Source organism: Somniosus microcephalus, chromosome 19 (genome assembly GCF_052327205.1).
Source record: "Somniosus microcephalus isolate GS21.2 chromosome 19, FLI_Smic_1.0, whole genome shotgun sequence".
NCBI lineage: Eukaryota > Metazoa > Chordata > Chondrichthyes > Squaliformes > Somniosidae > Somniosus > Somniosus microcephalus.
The window spans coordinates 42315523-42335345 of NC_141005.1; the positions used below are offsets into that span (position 1 = coordinate 42315523).

Below are 19823 nucleotides of genomic sequence, written 5' to 3' on the forward strand. Positions count from 1 at the left end.
TACCTCCCCCAATTTTCATTTCCATTGGCTTCAATCAGGGGAGATGTACAACAGGCAGCTGAATCAATATTGGCCATTTTACACTATCGACCAAAGTCAAAAGTATCCCCTCTGAATCCGATCTTTCTCGTTCAAAGACTAAGCACAATATCTCACCAATTACTGGGAGTTCCAGGTGCTCCTTCACTCAGGCAAAAAGTCTATCATAGCGCATTCACCTCAATACTGCTTACGGGTTTGATCCTTTACTATCAAAACTACATACCATAGAAATGCTGACCTTATTCATGACCCACTCTGCATCTAAAATTCTTATTATTTATATTGAAAAAATAGATTCCTTAAATACTTAAATAATCCAAAATGTTACTTTAAAGCATTATTCAATATCGCACTTGGTTATTTTTTTGGTTCCTCCTCCAATACTTCTCTCTCGGAGCTAATAGACAAAAGCAGTTTAAAAAAAAATAATAATTTGGTTCCAACTTTCCTATTTACAGTGTAATGATATCTCTACTGACAGACAGGCCACAAACAAAAAGCAATCACTTTAAATTCAATTCTGCAAAAATTGTAATATCTCTCAAACTAAAAGGATTACAATCACGATTTTTGTTTCTAGTTATTTTAGTGAGTACTATTGATTTCAGTTTCCTTTCCCTTGCTCTCCCTTTTTGTAATCTACTTTAATTCTTCCCCATTCCCCCATGGACCTTCTCTTGTTTGCGTCATTACAAGCTGGGAAAACAGGCAAACAATCTACTGCCAGGCCTCCAACAGCAGCACTCTTAAACTGGCTATGAAAAGGAGGCCGAGAGTAACCCAGGATGACCGTGTGCCCATTTCCACACACCCCCCTCCTTTGCTGTGGGAACACTCACATTCGCTGCTGGCATCTCTTCACGATAGAGAAAGAAAAACCCAAAGCCATACAATTTTTCTAACGTAGGTGATTTGATCAGAAATTGTCTTAATGGGCTAAAATGAATGGATAGAGAGACATGGAACTGAAATTCAGAACGAGTACCTGTTTTGAGGTGTGAAACTGTTCTTTTGCTGTTGTTGTTGCAATGATGACACGATTGCTGCCAGCATTCAGTTGGAAGGAGAGGGAAAGTCCTGCTACTATTTGAATTCCAAGGTCTGTAACAGTCACCTTCTCCTCAATCACCGTTATTGTTCTTTCAGCCAGGATAGAATCAGAAAGTGGCGACAGTACCTTTGAAATAAAGAAGTTTCAAACTTAAACCGTTATTATCCTCATTTACTATATGATATCAAAGCTAATTGTCCTTGCTCTTTTTTTGTCTAGCCACAATTACCCTGAAATTGGAGAGTAGTATTCATAACTATCACTAGGTTGTTAAAATCCTTAAACATTGCTATCCTATTGCTATTTTTATCTTGAGTAGTTACAAAACTTCTAACACAAGGAAGCTTTTGTTCTTGTGTCACATATTGGAGCCTGTCTGCGAGAGGCTGAAGGTTGATAGCTTGAATGAATACAAAATCTATCAACTAATATTGATAATTATGGACAGGTATAATGCATAGGTGATGCACCCTGACACTGCTCTTAAAACATCCTAATTTATGCAACTAGCCAATCTCCTATGGCATTGCTCACAGGCAATTGAGACCAAGTATTATCTTCATGTGAAGTATATGTCAATGTGAAAGGAGTGGTACAGACAAGCAGGAAAGACTTGCAAAGCTTTCCAATTTACATACACGGTGCTTTGGATTCTTACTCACTCTCAATCTACTATACAATCTCCTGGAACTGACATGAGCACAGCATTGCAGTTAGTTATGATGCAACATTGCTGTCAACTGTGCAGGTTAATGGAACCTAGATGAGGACTGGTCTGTAATTTGCTCTCACTCTTGCTTTCTACTACTTAGGTGCTGAAATCTGATCTGCACTGAGCCTTTTGTTCCTGATACAGAGCCAGAAACATTCAACCTTGGTTGTTGCTTTGATTAGGATTTGGCCTATGTGACAGATTAATAAGCACTTAGGATGTCATCAAAGCTAATGCCAGGCGGCATAACATGATTTGGAGCCCTTAGCTGGGACAAGGGTGCCTTGAACATCATCAAAAAACGATGACAGGTTTGAAAAGCTTACTGTTGGATCCGTGGTTCAGTGGATATGCTATTATTAAATAATCACACGGATGCTGTACATTAACAAATAACAGGTCTTTACTGGAGGAGGGTAGTCTCTAGACTGAGGGTACAGAGGCATGCGCAAAGCTTATATACCGGTGTGGTCACTGCCGGTACTACAGTATACAGGAGCTGTAAAAGTAGTTCTGCCTTAAAGGCACATACGCTACAATTCCTCCCCTTTTAGATTAGTAATACCCCTAATATTCAAATAACAATTAACATTTCAACATGTACATTAAACAACAAAAGTCCATTTATAGATTCAGTCTTTGGGGCGGCTTCCTGACCCTTTCGGGATAGCGCCTTTCCAGAGGTTCTTGTTCTTGGTGCAGAGGTGATTCTGACCCCTTTTCATCGGGTAGTTCATCGGGTTCCACTGCTACTGGGTCTGAAGTAGATGCTACCGGTATGTCGGGTTCATCCCCAGGTACTCGAGACATGGGGTTGACGCGTTCCTGTGATGCTAAGATCTGATCGACGTGGCGCCTCACAATGTTCTCCCCGACATCCACTGTGTACATTAATGGCCCCTGCCTTGTACATATTGTTCCGGGTTGCCACTTCTCTGTTCGATAGTCACGGGCCAAGACTGGTTGCCCTACATTGAAGCTCCTTGTCGGCTTCTCATTGATGTGCTGGAATTGTTTGTCCTCAACATTTCTTCACACATTTGGTCTGAGCAAGTCCAGACGAGATCTCAACCTTCGGTTAAAGAACATCATGGCCGGGGTCTGGTTGGTAACTGCATGTGTCACGTTTCGGTAGGCTAATAAGAAATTGTCCATCTTATGCTGTAGTGGAATTTCATCATCGCACATGGCCTTTATCGCCTTCTTAAAGGTTTGTACGAACCTCTCAGCCAATCCATTTGTGGCTGGATGATACGGGGCGGATGTGAAATGCCTTACCCCATTCCTTTTCATGAATTTTTGGAACTCATTGGACACAAACTGTGGTCCATTATCAGAGCAAATCTGCTCTGGCAAACCGTTTCTGGCAAATATGGTCCGTAGGACTGCAATCGTTTTCTCTGTAGTGGTTGAAGACATTTTTATCACCTCAAGCCACTTTGAATGAGCATCCACTGCTATTAAGAACATTGAGTCCATGAATGGACCAGCGAAATCAATATGCACCCATTGCCATGGAGAGGAGGGCCACTCCCATGGGTGTAGAGGGGCATGTGGTGGTGCATTTTGGACCTTCTGGCATCCTAAGCAGCTCTTAGTTAGGTCTTCGATTTGTTGATCGATTCCCAGCCACCACACATAAGCCCTAGCAAGGCTTTTCATTTTCACTCCCCCCAGATGACCTTCATGTAGCTCATTTAGCACTCTCTCCCTTAGCTTGGGTGGAATCACCACTCTGGATCCACACATCACTGTCCCCTGGCATACTGACAGCTGTTCTCTTCTGGATGAAAATGCTGGCAACAGTGAGTCGCCATGTGTTGGCCATCCCCTCACCGTCAATTCATATACCCGTGACAGCGTCGGATCATTGCGGGTCTCCTTCTCTATATCCGCGTTAGTTACTGGCAATCGTTCAATTATTGACGAATAAAATATCTCGACAGGGTCCACTGCTGGTGCTTCCTCCACAGTAGGCAGTGGCAGACGCGATAGCCCATCAGCGTTCCCATGCTGTTTTGTGCCTTTATATTCTATTTCATATTGATTCGCCCCTAGAAACAGGGACCATCTTTGTAACCGCTGTGCAGTCATCACTGGAACGCCCTTCTTAGGATTAAAGATGGAGACAAGTGGTTGGTGGTCAGTCAGCAAGGTGAACTTCTGCCCATGCAGATAGTGGTTGAATTTTTATACTCCCCATACTAGGCTGAGGGCCTCCCTGTCAATCTGGGCGTAGTTGCGCTCGGCTGAGGTTAGTGACCGAGACGCAAAGGCTACTGGCCTCTCCAACCCGTCTGGGAATTTGTGCGACAGCACCGCTCCAATACCGTAGGGTGATGCATCACATGCCAAACGAATTGGTAGTGCTGGGTTGAAATGGGCCAACACCTCTTTTGATGTGATCAATTCTTTACACTTCTGGAAAGCTCGTCTACGTTCGTCATCCCACTTCCATGGTACCCCTGTTTGCAGTAGGGTGTTCAGCGGGTGTAATACCGTAGACAAATTTGGTAAGAACTTGTGGTAGTAGTTTACCAGCCCGAGGAACGACCTCAGTTGCGACACATTTTCCGGTGCTGGAGCCTTGACTACTGCCTCAATCTTGTCAGGGGACTTATGTAACCCCTCTTCATCGATGACATGGCCACAATACAAGATCTGTTTCTGGAAAAACTTGCACTTGTGGCGATTAGCTCGTAGCCCATATTCCTTTAATCTGGTGAGCACCTTCTCCAAGTTGGCGAGGTGATCACCATCATTTTCGCCCGTGACCAAGATGTCGTCCAAATAACACTGGGTCCCTGGAATCCCTTGCAGGACCTGATCCATCGCCCTTTGCCAGATAGCCGGAGCCGAGGCTACTCCAAACACCAGCCGGTTGTATTGATAGAGACCTTTATGAGTGTTGATCGTAAGGTAATGTTTCGAAGCTTCTTCTACCTCCATTTGCATGTACGCCTGGGCTAGATCAATTTTGGTGAGTGGTTACCTCCAGATAGCGAGGCGAAAATATCCTCAATTCGTGGAAGCGGATATTGCACCGTGTGAAGGACTGGGTTCACTGTCACCTTAAAATCCCCACAGATGCGGACCTTCTTTGGTTCCCCAGGCATATTACTCAACGACCTCTTCATTACAGGAACGATGGGTGTAGCCCACTCGCTCCAGTCCACTTTGGACAGTACTCCTGAACGTTCCAACCCTTCCAGCTCTGCTTCAACAGCTGGTCTGATCGCATAAGGCACTGGTCTGGCCTTCAGAAACTTTGGGCTTGCATTTTCCTCTATTTTAATCGTTGCTGTTATTCCTTTTAGTGTTCCTAGTCCCTCCTGGAGCACTTCTTTTGCGTCAGTTAGCATTTTTGACAGTCGTCCTGGTGTGACGTCGTCATCCTTTTTGGCCTCAACCTTCAGTGCCTGTATGGAATGCCAATCTAATTGTATCTTCCGGATCCATTCACGTCCTAGCAGTGGTGGTCCTCCATTTGGCAATACATATATATCCATTTTAGGTATTTCCTGGCCTTTATATGTCACTTTCACCCTTATTTTTCCTTTGGGGTAGACTTTTTGCCCCGTATATGTCTTCAAGACAATCTCTGTAGCTTTCAAGGGTATGTGTGAAAATAGCCGCTTGTAGTCTCTTTGATTTATGACTGTTAGAGCTGACCCTGTGTCCAATTCCATTTCCACTTGGACTCCGTCTATCTTGAGTGTAACCCAGATAGTCTGGTGATCCTCCATTTCGGTTACCTTATGTAGTTTCAGACAACCCAGCTCCTTGCTTCTGTGTCTGTGTCACTTTTCTGTTCGTCTGAACCACTGTCCATCACCTGGTGAACCTTTTTGTACTTCTCCAGTGGAGATTTCTTGCTGTTGGTTTTCTTCCCAGACCTGCAGACTCTTGCTATGTGTCCTGCTTTCCCACACTGTCTGCACACTTGGTCCTTGAAGCAACAATCTTTCTGGTCATGTGTTGTTCTGCCGCAGTGATAGCACTTCCCTGTTCCATAGGACATTTCATTGGTGCCATATTCTTGCGGTCTCCGTTGTATCTCTGCAGTGCCCCTTGCGGCTGCTTCGTGTGATACTGCCATACTGAAAGCTTTGTCCAGCGTAAGGTCCTTTTCTGATAGAAGCCATTTCTGGGTTCCTTCACTTTGTAGCCCACACACAAACTTGTCCCTTAACGTGTCTGCTAGTCCCGCTCCAAACTGGCAGTGTTTCGATAGCTTGCGCAGTTCCGTTAGGTACTCAGCATTGCTTTCGTCTTTGTGTTGGTTCCTTTTATGGAACTTAAATCGTTCTGCTATCAGCAGCGGTGTGGGGTTTAAGTGGTCCTGTAGGATTTCTACTATGCTTTCAAAATTCTTGTTTACCAGCTTCTCTGGGGTTATTAGATTTCGCAGTAACCCATAAGTTTTTGCACCCATGGAATTTAACAGAACCAGTGCTTTATTAGCATCTGGCACTTCATTCGCCCTGCAGTACACCTCAATACGTTCCACATATGTCGCCCAATCTTCGACTTCATTGTCGAACGTAGAGATACTGCCACTCTTTGGCATCCTTGGGTGTGCGTTAACCATCACAAATGGCGCCACCCGCGCTTCCCCTTCTTCTCCGCTGGCACAAAATGGCATCTCCCGCGCTTTCCTTCCTTCCCGCGCTCGCCCTTCTTCTCCGCTGCGGCTTCTAAAAATGGCGTCTCCCGCGCTCTTCCTTCTTCTCCGCAGCTCAATGGCGTCTCCCGCGCTCTCCCCTCTTCTCTGCGGCTCAATGGCGCCTCCCACGCTCTTCCTTCTTCTCCACGGCTCAATGGCATCTCCCCTTTCTTCGCCCCGCGGACCCTGTTCAGCCCGTGAGCACTGGCTGTGCTCTGCGCGTTCTTCTTTTTATATTTTTCGACGCCGCTCAGTCTAGAACCCGGCTGTTGCCTACCCTCTCTCTCTCCGGTTTGTTTTATTTTCCTCGATGCCGCTCGGTGTTCAACCCCCGGCTGCGCCCTGCGCTCTTCACCCTCTGTCTTACCCAGTCGACGCTGCTCGGCTCTCTCTCCGCCGTCGGTCGGCTCCAGCCGCCGCTGCTCGGGAAGGGTCTGCGCTGGACCTGTCGTCGGTCTCTTACTGCTCGTTGTGGCTGGGGAACCAAGCCCGGCTCTCCACAGCCTCCCCTGCGAAGTTGGATCTCTGCCTGACTGCTGGGCGATTGCTCGTAGTCGACGCCCGTGTTCCTGGCCTCGACTATTTTTTTTTTTATGTTGCAGGTAGATTCGAATCGACACTCGTCGCCACTGTTGGATCCGTGGTTCAGTGGATATACTATTATTAAATAATCACACGGATGCTGTACATTAACAAATAACAGGTCTTTACTGGAGGAGGGTAGTCTCTAGACTGGGGGTACAAAGGCATGCGCAAAGCTTATATACCGGTGTGGTCACTGCCGGTACTACAGTATACAGGAGCTGTAAAAGTAGTTCTGCCTTAAAGGCACATACACTACACTTACTGTCCCAACTATCATTCTATCAAAGCAGATTTGGATGTGTTGATGCTCTTCATTAACTGCTGAAGATGGCAGTGCACTATTTAAACATCGATAACTGAGCACACACTGAGGAGAACATGCAACTCACGGGGTAGACACAGCACGTAACATAAATAAGGCTCACATTTCTGTCAAAGATGCACATATAAGGCTACCCATGTATAAGACAACCATTGGCACAAATGCTAAGAGCATGATTGGATAATTTCAGCGCCCTAATTTTTTGGCATCGACAGTGTTGCCCTGTTCCAACTCCTGGTATTTCCCCAGATGTTCTCCCCCATCTCTTTATACATGGTTTCATTTCTAAAAGTGAGCACCAGCCAAAAATTTAAAACAACAATCTATGGCCCATGTATCAGTCACAATGGCTCCCTGGAGGGGGTAGAACTTGACTTCAACTTGTCTGATTTTGCACGTGCTGGCATTGCTGCATGCAGACAGGAGTAGAAGATTCAGAATCTGAAACAGGGAAGAAACCGGGAGTTTAGAGAGAAGGGAGCAGGAGACCAGGAATTGGCAATACAGGAACAGGAGACATGGAGCTGGAGAGCATTGAGTGGTACTGGAGAGTCCAAAATAGCAGAATGTAGCCAGGAGCATGTGATGGCAATTCAGTGAGTTACAGTATAATCCACCACAAAGACTCATGCCCCACTCCCAACCTCCAAAACAGTGACCTAAATTTCTAGTCTAATACATGAGTATATACTAAAAATATCATGTGTGGATTTCATTACATTATAGATATTATAATTAATTTCCATCAAGCACTTTAAAAATGGCACAATTTACATTTAGCTTCAATTGTGGTTCTACTACTGGTGATTTTTTTTCAGATCAATTGCCCATAATCCTATTGGATATATTACATTCTGAAACCTAGGAACCGGAGTAGGCCATTTAGCCCCTCAGGTCTGTTCCACCATTCAATGAGATCATGGCTGATCTGCTACCTAACTCCACATACCCGCCTTTGGCCCATATCCCTTAAAAGCTTTAGTTAACAAAAATCTATCAATCTCAGATTTAAAATTAACAAATGATCTAGGATCAACTGCCATTTGCAGAAGAGAGTTCCAAACTTCTGCCACCCTTTGTATGTGGAAGTATTTCCTAATTTCACTCCTAAAAGGTCTGGCTCTAATTTTCAGACTATGCCTCCTAGTCCTAGAATCCCCAACCAGCAGAAATAGTTTCTCTCTATCTACCCCATTGGTTTCCCTTAATATCTATAAAACTTGGATCAAGTCACCCCTTAACCTTCTAAATTCTAGGGAATACAACCCTAATTTGTGTAATCTCCCCATGTAATTTAACCCTTGGAGTCTGGTATCATTCTGGTAAACCTACGCTGCACTCCCTCCAAGGCCATTATATCCTTCCTCGGGTGTAGTGCCCAGAACTGCTCACAGTACTCCAGGTGTGGTCTAACCAGGGCTTTGTATAGCTGCAGAATAACTTCTACCATCTTGTATTCTAGTCCTCTAGATATAAAGGCCAGCATCCAATTAGCCTTTTCGATTATTTTCTGTACCTGTTCATGACATTTTAATGATCTATGTACCTGGACCCCCAAGTCTCTTTGGACCTCCACTGCTTTTAACTTTTCACCATTAACAAAGTACAGGAAACTGTTTGGTATCTGGCACCGACGTGTTGCCGGTTGATCAAAAACTCCGGATGACGGAGAGGGTTATCTACCGAGGCTATTTTTAACAAAGAAAAATTTAAAAAAATCAAGAAATGTGCAGTATACAGTAATTGGGTACTCACCTACAGAATGTTGTGTTAAATGGATGGTGGAAGATGCTTGATTAAGTACAGTACTGCCAGTTGAGGGTAATGCAATGCAATGACTACCAGCAGCGTGGGAGACACACAGTACCCCTGTAAAATGGCAGATCAGAAGAGACTACCGGCAGCGCGGGAGAGTCAGACTCCTGTTACAGGGGTTTTGAGGTGTTCCGACTTCCGACAGTGCCAAGAAGCCGAGTAGTGGCAGTTTGGAGAACTACCCCACTGACTAACTTGGCCACCGTGGGAGGCTCGGACTCGGCAACATTGCCGGTTATTGAGGTGTTGTTTTCGGAGTGAGAATTTTGCCGGTTAATAGAGAATTCTGGATATTTAGGTGCCGTTTAAACGAGAGTTTCCTGTACCCTGTTCTATCCTTTTTAGGTCCAAAGTGGATGATCTCACATTTGCCTACACTGAAATCCATTTGCCACAGTTTTTCCCATTCACTTAATCTATCGATGTCCTTTTGTAATTTTATGCTTTCATCTACACGGCCTACAATGCCACCTATCTTTGTGTTACCGGCAAATTTGGATATATGGCTTTCTATGCCATCATCTAAGTCATTCATAAATACTGTGGATAGTTGAGGCCCCAACACAGATCCCTGCGGATCTGTCACATCCTGCCAATTAGAGTCCACTAGTTACATCCTGCCAATGAGAGTACCTGCCCATTATCCCTACTCTCTGTCCCCTACAGCTCAGCCAAATTTCTAACCAGGTCAATAATTTGACTTCAATTCCATGAGTTTATACCTTAGTTCTGATGTTTGGAAAAGACCGGTTAGTTTTCTACAGGTTGTAGTTTTCTTTTGGGATTCTTGCTGTGCTGTTTCTGTTGCTTTTCAGAAGTCACACAATGATGCGGCAGTTTACAGCAGAGCTATCTTCTGTGATAAGATTTGAGAATTTGTTAGCAGCAAGTTTTTCAGTTGAAATGTTGCTTGATGAGATGGACTTTTCTTGTCCTGGACTCTGCCAAGATATCTCCTCCAGCCTGCCAAACCTCAAAGTCCCATTTTGGCCGACACCCTTCGTCTCTCTTTTTAGGTTTTGGCATGTAGCACCACTGGGAAGCAATATTGTGCTGCATACAACCACTGAGAATATTTTTCATACCTTCACAAGTGCACACTGGAGAGTTCCTCCAAAGTGATTCAAACAACAGAACCTTTTCTCAATTGCACTTGTGTTGATATTCCTTGTAACTGTGTTCACCCTAAATCTCTGGGTTGTGTAGATGTGTAAACAGGTCACAGCCATAGTCCAAGAGGAGCCATCCATCCATCGTTCTCAAAGGCCCTTAGCAATCTAGATTGAAGGTGTGCACCCTGATGTTTTGAGTATTTTATGTCTTTATCATGCTGAATAACCATGGATTTGGCACAGTACCTAAAAGTTCTAGTACATTTACTTAGAATGACATAGAATCTAGGTCTATGCAGTGCTTATGCTCCACACTAGCCTCCTCCCACCTTACTTCATCTCACCTTATCAACATTCTATTCCTTTCTCCCTCATGCACTTATCTAGCTTTCCCTTAAATGTATCTATGCTATTCATCTTAACCACTCCATGCAGTAACAAGTTCCACTTTCTCATTACTCTCCGAGTAGAAAAGTTTTTCCTGAATTTCTTATTGGATTTATTCGTGACTATCTTATATTTATGGACCCTAGTTCTGGTCTCCCCCGCAAGTGGAAACATCTTCTCTACGACTACCTTATCAAACCTCTTCATAATTTTAAAGACCTTGATCAGGTCACCTCTCAGTCTTCTCTTTTCTAGAGAAATAAGCCCCAGCCTGTTCAGTCTTTCCTGATAGTTGTATCCTCTCCAGTTCTGGTATCATCCTGGTAAATCTTTTTTGCTCTTTCTCCAGTGCTTCTATATCCTTTTTGCAATATGGAGTCCAGAAATGTGCACAGTGCTCTAAGTGTGGTCTAACCAAGGTTCTATATAAGTTTAACATAACGCCACTGCTGTTCAATTCTTTTACTCTAGAAATGAACCCCAGTGCTTATCCCAACCCTATTTGTGATAGATATCCCATATCCTATCTCTCACCAAGACTGATTACTTCCACCTCTGTAACATTGCCCATCTTTGCCCCTACTGATGGCAAAACCCTTGGACATCTGTAGACTCAACTTTTCCAACAGCCTCCCACCCTGTACCCGCCATCAACTCCAGTTTCCATCCTGTCCCCTACTCATTCTCACTTGCCCATCACTGCATCCTCCCTAACTTACACTGGTTCTCCACCTCCCAATGCATCAAATTTGAAATCCTTGTTCTCATCTACGATCTGTCCACTGACCTGTCCCACTGTACCTCCGCAACATTCTCCAAGCTTACATCCCCTTCCCATTCTCCGGTCCTGTAACTCTAGCCTTCTATTCTTCCCCCTCCCCCTTTCCCTTCACTCCACCTTCAGTTGAAGAGCCTTCAACTGCTTTGGCCCTTACCCTTCAGCATCTGTACCTCCCTCTCCACCTGGAAGATCCTTCTGAAAACACAACTTTGACTAAGCTTTTGGTCACTTCTCCTAACTTTCCCCACAAAGGCTTAGGAGACTACTCCTTGGCCTAGAAATTTATTGATGCTGCACTTGATTTACAGGCATGAAACAGGTGCCCAAACATCCAATATGGTAGGTGGTGTGTGCGCGTGTATTCTGTGTCGGAAGTGCGCCTGCTGTCCTTTAACAAAGACTAAAGTATAGGCATCCAGGGCCTATGCTTGAAACAGGCCTTAAGGCTCTTTGCATATGTCAACAGGGGGCCGAGCACCTGTTTCAGGACCCCTTCCTGAAATTGTGCTGCCCTGATCGCAGCCAGCACCAGGCCAGTTGTGTTCAGGATAATCAGGTCTACATGTGGCTTAACTGGCTAAAAAAGGTTAGCTGAATCCTGCTACTTCTAGCTCCACAGCAGTCCCGAAGATCGTTGCCGGCCCCCCGGTCAGTCCCCACCTGCCCTCCTGATTGGCTGCAGCCCTCTCCGGATCGCCTCCCCTGCCCTGACCTGCCAGAAATTTAAATTTGCTTTGCCGCTGGCGAGTTGCCTGGGGGATGAGCAGCGGGTGTCTGCAACTTGCCGGTCAAACTTAAACGAGGCTCAAGGCCCAATATCGAGTGCGCCGTGGGCCTAACCGTTCCGGCGCAGGGATCGTTCCCTGTGCCCAATCTGCGCCGGCAGACCAGCGCTCTCCAATTTCACTCCTCTTGTCTCCGTTGTGAAGTACGGTGGGACATTTTCCACATCTGGAGTACAATAGCACTGAAAGGTTTTGTTGTTATTAAGATCACAATGCAAGAGCTCAGGTGGGCACTTACACATTCCTGCTATATTAAGCTCCAGGTGGTGGCCAAGCAGCCAGTGGGTAACTTTAAATGGAGGGAACAGTCATCCTTCAAAACAATGGAGGGTAAAAGCTTCACCTTAATAAGCGGGTGAACAGCTCCAGTCAGTTTTACACTCTCCCTAGTTACTACACAGCAGCAATTCCCAGAGGCCCCACAGCTGGCTGTGCACCTAACCTGTTGAGCAGCAAATGGAGCATTACTTTCGGGGAAGCTTGAAGAGGAAAAATAGGAATACACTAAAAATGTATTAAAAAAGGGGGCCGGGTGGTACAGCAAGTTATAAAATCGTACTTTGCTTCCACCTCTGGGAGCTGTTTTTTGAATCCAGGGATGAAACGGTCTCTATAATGGCTGCAAGAATCAATTGCCCAGAGGGGATCAATCAGTAGACAATCCAATTATAACTCAGGCAATTATTACCACCAGCCCGACATTTTCATTCAGGATGCATTTACCTTGTGGGCGTAAGTCTCAGAGCAGCGACTGCAGTTCAGGTTCCATCTAGGCAGCATTGTGTTTGCGCAATAACAACAGAAAATGCTGGAAAAACTCAGCAAGTCAGGCAACATCCGTGGAGAGAAATTTGAGTTGACGTTTCGGGTTTGACCCTTCTTCAAAACTGGAGAGAAAAGGAACTAGATCGAAGGCAGGGCTGCGATCGGACAAAAGAATAAAAGAACCAAAAGAAGTAAAAGAGATTAGAAGCTAGACGAGATGGTAATAGGCTGTGATTAGGTGTAAAGTGTACTGGCAGGGCAAAAGATAGCTGCCAGGTGTGAGAGAGAAACAAAAGGAAAGGGGGGGGGGAAAGGAAAGGAGTGGAAAAATATAAGTGAAAATGAAATAGGGGCCGAGGTTATGATCTGAAATTGTTGAACTCGACATTGGGGAGACCAAACGCAGATTGGGTGACCGCTTTGCGGAACACCTCCGTTCAGTCCGTAAGGGTGACCCCGAGCTTCCGGTCGCCTCTCATTTCAATTCACCGCTCCATTCCCACTCGGACCTCACCGTCCTTGGCCTCTTGTACTGTTCCACGGAAGCTCAACGTAAACGCGAGGAACAGCACCTCATCTTCCGATTAGGCAGTCTGCAGCCTTCCGGTCTCAATATCGAGTTCAACAATTTCAGATCATAACCTCGGCCCCTATTTCATTTTCACTTATGTTTTTCCACTCCTTTCCTTTCCCCCCCCCCCCCTTTCCTTTTGTTTCTCTCTCACACCTGGCAGCTATCTTTTGCCCTGCCAGTACACTTTACACCCAATCACAGCCTATTACCATCTCGTCTAGCTTCTAATCTCTTTTACTTCTTTTGGTTCTTTTATTCTTTTGTCCGATCGCAGCCCTGCCTTCGATCTAGTTCCTTTTCTCTCCAGTTTTGAAGAAGGGTCAAACCCGAAACGTCAACTCAAATTTCTCTCCACGGATGTTGCCTGACTTGCTGAGTTTTTCCAGCATTTTCTGTTGTTATTTCGGATTTCCAACATCTGCAGTATTTTGCTATCGTCCCATTGTGTTTGCGCAGCCTGGCTGGAACTTTGACGGTCCTGCCCAGGAGGGAGCCCCGTGCATGCCTGTGTCCAATTACACACAAAGCTGTCTCCAAACAGTTAGAAATTTTAATGTTTACAGTATGAAGAAGGAGGAGTCCCATTCTCTAAACATTTAAAATAAGACAGGGTAATGTTTATAAAGTGCTCAGGTCGTCCAACATACAAACTTCTGTAAACCAGGTTTGATCTTACACTGGTCATACAGTCCAGGGTAATTTTCCCACTTCTGTACTTCGGGTGCGAGTCTCACTTGCTGGGAGTGTATAATGGAAAATTAAATGGATGCAGTCCTTGATTTTTCATCTATTAATTATAACGGACTGCAAATCATGGGCTGCACCTACACGATTTTACAATATGTGCTCCGCACCACGAGTGTAGAAGCAGAAAAAAATAGCCTTCCATGAGGTGTCAAACCCAAGTGGTGTGAGACTCCTGCCCCCAGGGACTGTCACTGCTCATTCCAGACCCAGGTCCGTAGATTGATGCTGTAAGTTTGGCGCTGGTATGCAGAACAATTGCTTTGCACCGATGCTAATCTTGCACCTTCAGAAAATGACTAGTCAGTCAGCAGGCAACAAATTACACTGGTGCAGCAGGAGGCTGCAGTTAAGGCATGTTGCTGGATCGGGAAGTGGGAGTTTTACTCCACATCGGGCCGGGCTGTGCCTTTCCTGAGAGAGACAGATGTTGAAACTGGGAGCAAAGGATTGGAGAAAAATTCCATTCACTTTGGCTCCATTCCCCATTCACTTTGGTGAACAGTGAAAACAATTCAAATAAGCATGACATGTTGAACAATTCTCAGAATACTTGTGTGACTAGGGGCATGGTAATACATGACATTCTTCAGTTCTTCAACATTAATATTTTGGGTGGACCTTAACTAATTAATTCTGCATAGCTCTCAATATCTTAATTTTCCTTTTGATTTAGTCTTTCTTGTAAAAGCACGAATAACAATGTAGTTACAGTTCTATCATAAATGCACAGTAGACAAACGAGTAAGAGGACATTTCATTAATGAAGACAAGAGAAGTGGGATGCATATTGTTCACAGAGACATTATTTATAATGAGCTTTTGTTCACCACCTTTAAAACATTTTCAAGCTTCAGTTCGATGTGACCCTATTCTATAAATGTTGCATTGTATACACAATGGTTACACTTTGCAACTGTCACTAATAGTTTGAGTGAGATTCCTTAAGGAGTTTAGTTGAGACATTCAATAAAAAATGTGCCTATGGCCTTTGGCGTTTACACTCTATCCCTCAGGGACATGCACTATGCAGTTCATGCAGTACAGGGACTGATACAAACCTATTTTCCCCGCAGACTGGACCCATTAATACCAAACTAGTAATTAAAAGCCGTACTTTAAAATGTCAGATTTCTCTCACAGACTTAGTGGTGTGTTGAACAATTTTTGCGAGGTCCTGGCCGACTTGCCTGACAGTTACATGACTATGCAAGCATAGCCCCGAATTCCCCATTGGCCTGGAGGCAGAGAGAGTAATATTCTGCGGAAATGTCATTCAATGCCATTTGTTTTAATCTTTAAGGACAGAAGAGCTGCTGTAACCAGTGGTTCTCAATGCCACCAGATACATGTCATAAATCATCTTTAACACTGCACTACAGGGTAGCTTTCAGATGAATGGTCAGACTTGGACATTCAGCTTGACATCAATAAGTTATTATAACTTCAGCTTTTCTGACCAATCTTCCACACTAGCCCTGACAACAACATGTTTACAATATTCAAGCCAGAAAGAACTGTGATCATTGCTTTGCATGTGAACAATACAATTCTGCTAAATAGAAACAGCGGGAATAAATATTTTGCAACATAAACAGAAGAAAGAAAAGGACCGTGAAATCATTATTCTTTGATCCATCACCAAGTGGGAAGCAGGCTGGCTTGCTGCCAGGCTTCTGCCAGTGGCGACCTGCAACTGGCCACCAGGAGGCGGAAGGGAGCTGACTATGGTGGTTCTTCATTCAATATTTCCTCCTTCAGGGAAAGCGTTTGACTTCCAGTCAGAGCCTTCTAATGAAGACACAGTCTGGCCACTATGTACAGCCGCATTGCAAATGTGTTTGTGAAAATTTCTAGCAAAATCTTATGTTGTAAAGACTGTGTTTAGGATTTCAGAAGCACTGAACCGAGCAAATCTTCATGAGCGCACTTACAATACTTATAGACATCGTATTCAGAGGAATTCTTATCTCCGTGTGTGGAATTGCAAGTATAAACCAAACACCCTGCCACTTTGCGGCACAGTGAATTAGAATGACACAGGTCTGATTTATTTAACCTAAATTATTAAATAGCAGACCTAATTCTTCAATTAAACATAAACAAAAGTAAAAGGCATTTAAAATCTAGAATGAAGAATTGCACATGGCTCCCGAGTACCCCCTCTTTCACCGAGACAACCATCTAGGTGAATACTCCTCATGGGAGATAGAGGATGTTACATTCAACTTTTGGATGAAAATCTAGAAGGAATAAACCTCGACTGGTCAATAACTCTAGTGGCGGAAGGTTGGATGATCAATTGGAATCTCAAACTCATTGGTCTTTGACTCAGTTCAGCACTGTGCCACAATGTGGCAGGAAAAGATTCCATCTCAGGCAAATAGGACTAGAGTCTGTCAGGACCCTCTTCCCTCACAACATGCCCACCCAGTCGATGATGCCCCTTCCCACTGCCAACACAAACAGCAGGCAGGTGACTCTAGCCCTGCTAGAGACAGAATTTGGCAGCAGGAGGCAGAAGTGATAGAATCTCACAGAAAAAACTGCTAAAAAGATAGAAAGAGAAATAGCATCTGTTGGGATTAAATTGGCTGCTAATCCTCTTCTGAGTATTGGGCCGAACGTTATGGAACCTTTTAGTCATTCAGACAACTCGATAGTTAATACAAATGAAAAACAAATTGCAATTTAAAAAAAAAACATTTACTCAGTTACTGTAAACAAACTGACCTTTTTCGAATTGCTGCACTATCACTCAGTGACTAACTAATTATTATTCTCTGGATGTTGTCATTTTTTTTTTAAAAAGAAGAAAGCCTCTCAGGAACCACTCGCCCATGCAGCAACATAAAGGGCAATGTTTTGAATACATTAATGCAGTGTTCAGTGACAGATTCCACAGATTACCTTGATCTTTCTAAGAGAGGTTTCTGTTGCAAACTAAGGCCGTGTGAGAAGAAAGGAACAGCAGAGGGCAGACAGGGACAGCGTCAGACTCAGCCACACACTCCAGTTGTTACAGCTACTCGAAAGGACAGGACATACCTGAATCATGGCCATTCCGAGTTCCTGCCCACTCAGGATCCTCCCGTCCTCCAGCTTTGCGACCCGCGGGTTGTCCATTTTCAGAAAGTCGGACACCAGGTCTGTGATGTCAGCCTGCCAGTCACTGCCTAACATGTAGGCTAGCTGCCCACCAGGGTCCAAGGTTTCCGCTACGAACTGCGTAAGGACCCTGACCATGGCACGTTGGTACTGAAGGGTACATCCTCTCCCTTTCTTCTCATCATCTTCCTCATCATCACTGTCTCGCGTTGGCCTACCAAAAAACATCGACATTTTTTTCCTGACTTGAAGTAATACAATTCACAGCCATGTTAAATATTGAAAGAGGCAGCATCTAAAGGGCATGGGATTTTCAGCTTCAGTGAAATGATTCATATCACGAGGATCACACACTTGTCTTTAACACTGCAGTCTCAAAATTCTTGGTTTTGTTTGATTTTGTTGACATTTAATACAATATAACACCCGATAAAAGCTCCAGGTGAAATGTCAGGTACAGCAACTGTGCAGTTAATCATTTACTGACCATCTGACCACTCCCAAAAATATTTTATGCACATAAACACCACAGCATATTCTGAAACAGAATGGAACAAATTTCCTCTTCAGTGGCTCCAGCTTTATCCTCCGCACAATCCCCATGGAATTGATTTACATTTATGCTGGGGGGAGGGGGGGTGGAAATAAAAAGAATTTAAGTTATAGTTTTAGTACAGAAGTATTTGGTCTGCTATAACGAGACTAGAGGAGAGGGCATGAAAGCAGTATAGGATATATAAAAATTCTTTAATTGCAGCTGCCTCTTGCTGATTTAGGTTTTCAAGCTACGATTCATAGCATTAAACAGTTGGTAATAGTATTCCAGAATTAGCCCCCAGTCAAATACCTGTTGAGACAACTCTTTCAGATGCTTGTCTTGCTGAGGGAAAGAGCCCTTTAGTAGGTTGTTTTTCAAGCATGTCAAGATGAGGAGTGTTATTAATGGGAAATGATCCCAAGCACTCTCAGATGAGGTGCACCACAGCTACCTGAAAGGTAAACTCCCCCTATTTAACCCCAGCAAGAGGTATTAGCTACAGCTCCATAAAAGCACCTCCTACTGCATCAGTATATTTCCAATTCTTACACCAGCCACCCTTGTGGGCTTTCTGATCTGCTCAACTTTGCTACTTTAGTGTTAAATTAGGGGCAATTTCAAATTGTTAGACAACGCTCAATAGGAGCCAAGCTAGATTTAATTTCAGGTAGATCCTGATGCAAATGATGTAAAGGCTTACCCACTGAACCATCCAGGCTCAGCCTCCTATTTTTAGATTTGACTGCACCTCCTTTCCCTAGGTCAGTGTCTCACACATTGGGTTTGAGTCTTCAATACCAGTTGTTTTTTCTGCCCATTCATGTCACTGGTGGAAAATCCAGTTCTGTATTGCTTGTTGCCAATAAAGCCACAGCCACTGCCCTGGAAACTAATTCATTGCACGTGAATACTTGCAAGACATTCTGAGATGCGTCAATGCAAATTTTTCTTTTCTTGTGGCATTATTCTGTCAGAGAACTTCATGGGATTTATTTTTAGCACTGCACCATGAGATCAATCATAGCCCCGAGCTGCTAATTATGGCTGGCCTCCACTTCCCAATGGCAGCTGTCAGTTTTCCAATCTTTATATATATTCATTGGCATCTCCGAAGCTCTGTGGAGATGAAACCACCTTTTCTCATCCGACTTTGCACTGGAATTTGGAAAGCTGGCTCTTCATCTCAATCACCAGCCCTGTTTTTCCCTCGTGTGCATCTAGGAGACAAAGGCCCACTCTGAGCGGCACCAGCTAGGTTTCTATTCAATTGTATTCAAACCCAGTTCCATACACATGCCAGCATCAAGGAGAAAACTCAGAGCCAATGGGCAGGATTTTCATTGGGCCGTGGAGTCGGGATTGGAGGCATGCGGGGGGTTAAAATCCCGAAATCAGGGGTCCCGACCCCTTCCCACACCCAAACCCGCCTCCATGCCAGTTTCAAAGGAGGCGGGTACCCGCCCCGCACTGGGACCCGCCTACCCGAGGCAGGAAGGGATTAGTGCCAATTAACTGCCTGTTAACAGGTAGTTAACAGGCAGTTTTTAGCCTAATCCCTATTTTTGATGTTGAAGTGTGGGATTCCCGACGGCTCCAAACCACGCCAAGTTAGAGGAGGTGGGCCGTCGGGTTGAAGGACTTGGAGGGGTCGAGATGTCGGTGTTCTGGTGAGTGATGTGTGCATGAGTGCAAAGGTAAGTGTGTTTGGTGTGTCCAAAGTGATTAAATAAGTTTTACATACCTTTTCTTACCTTTTCAGCCTTCCTTCCTTTAGGTTTCCGGGAGTCCCTCATCTCACCGGCACAGAAAGCAGAATGGCTGCGAACTGTCAAAAGT

At 44.5% G+C, this 19823-nt stretch overlaps 1 protein-coding gene across 1 annotated transcript in view; it reads right to left on the reverse strand.

Annotated features, from left to right (window-relative positions):
• LOC147104387 (transmembrane protein 132C-like) overlaps window positions 1–19823 on the reverse strand; it is a 1245027-nt gene that overhangs the window by 57578 nt on the left and 1167626 nt on the right. The window contains exons 7-8 of the mRNA XM_085961692.1: window positions 17390–17663; window positions 1028–1219 (exon numbers count right to left, since the gene is read on the reverse strand). Of these exons, the coding sequence (XP_085817818.1) occupies window positions 1028–1219; window positions 17390–17663 (466 nt within the window). The remainder of the gene's footprint in view (window positions 1–1027; window positions 1220–17389; window positions 17664–19823) is intronic.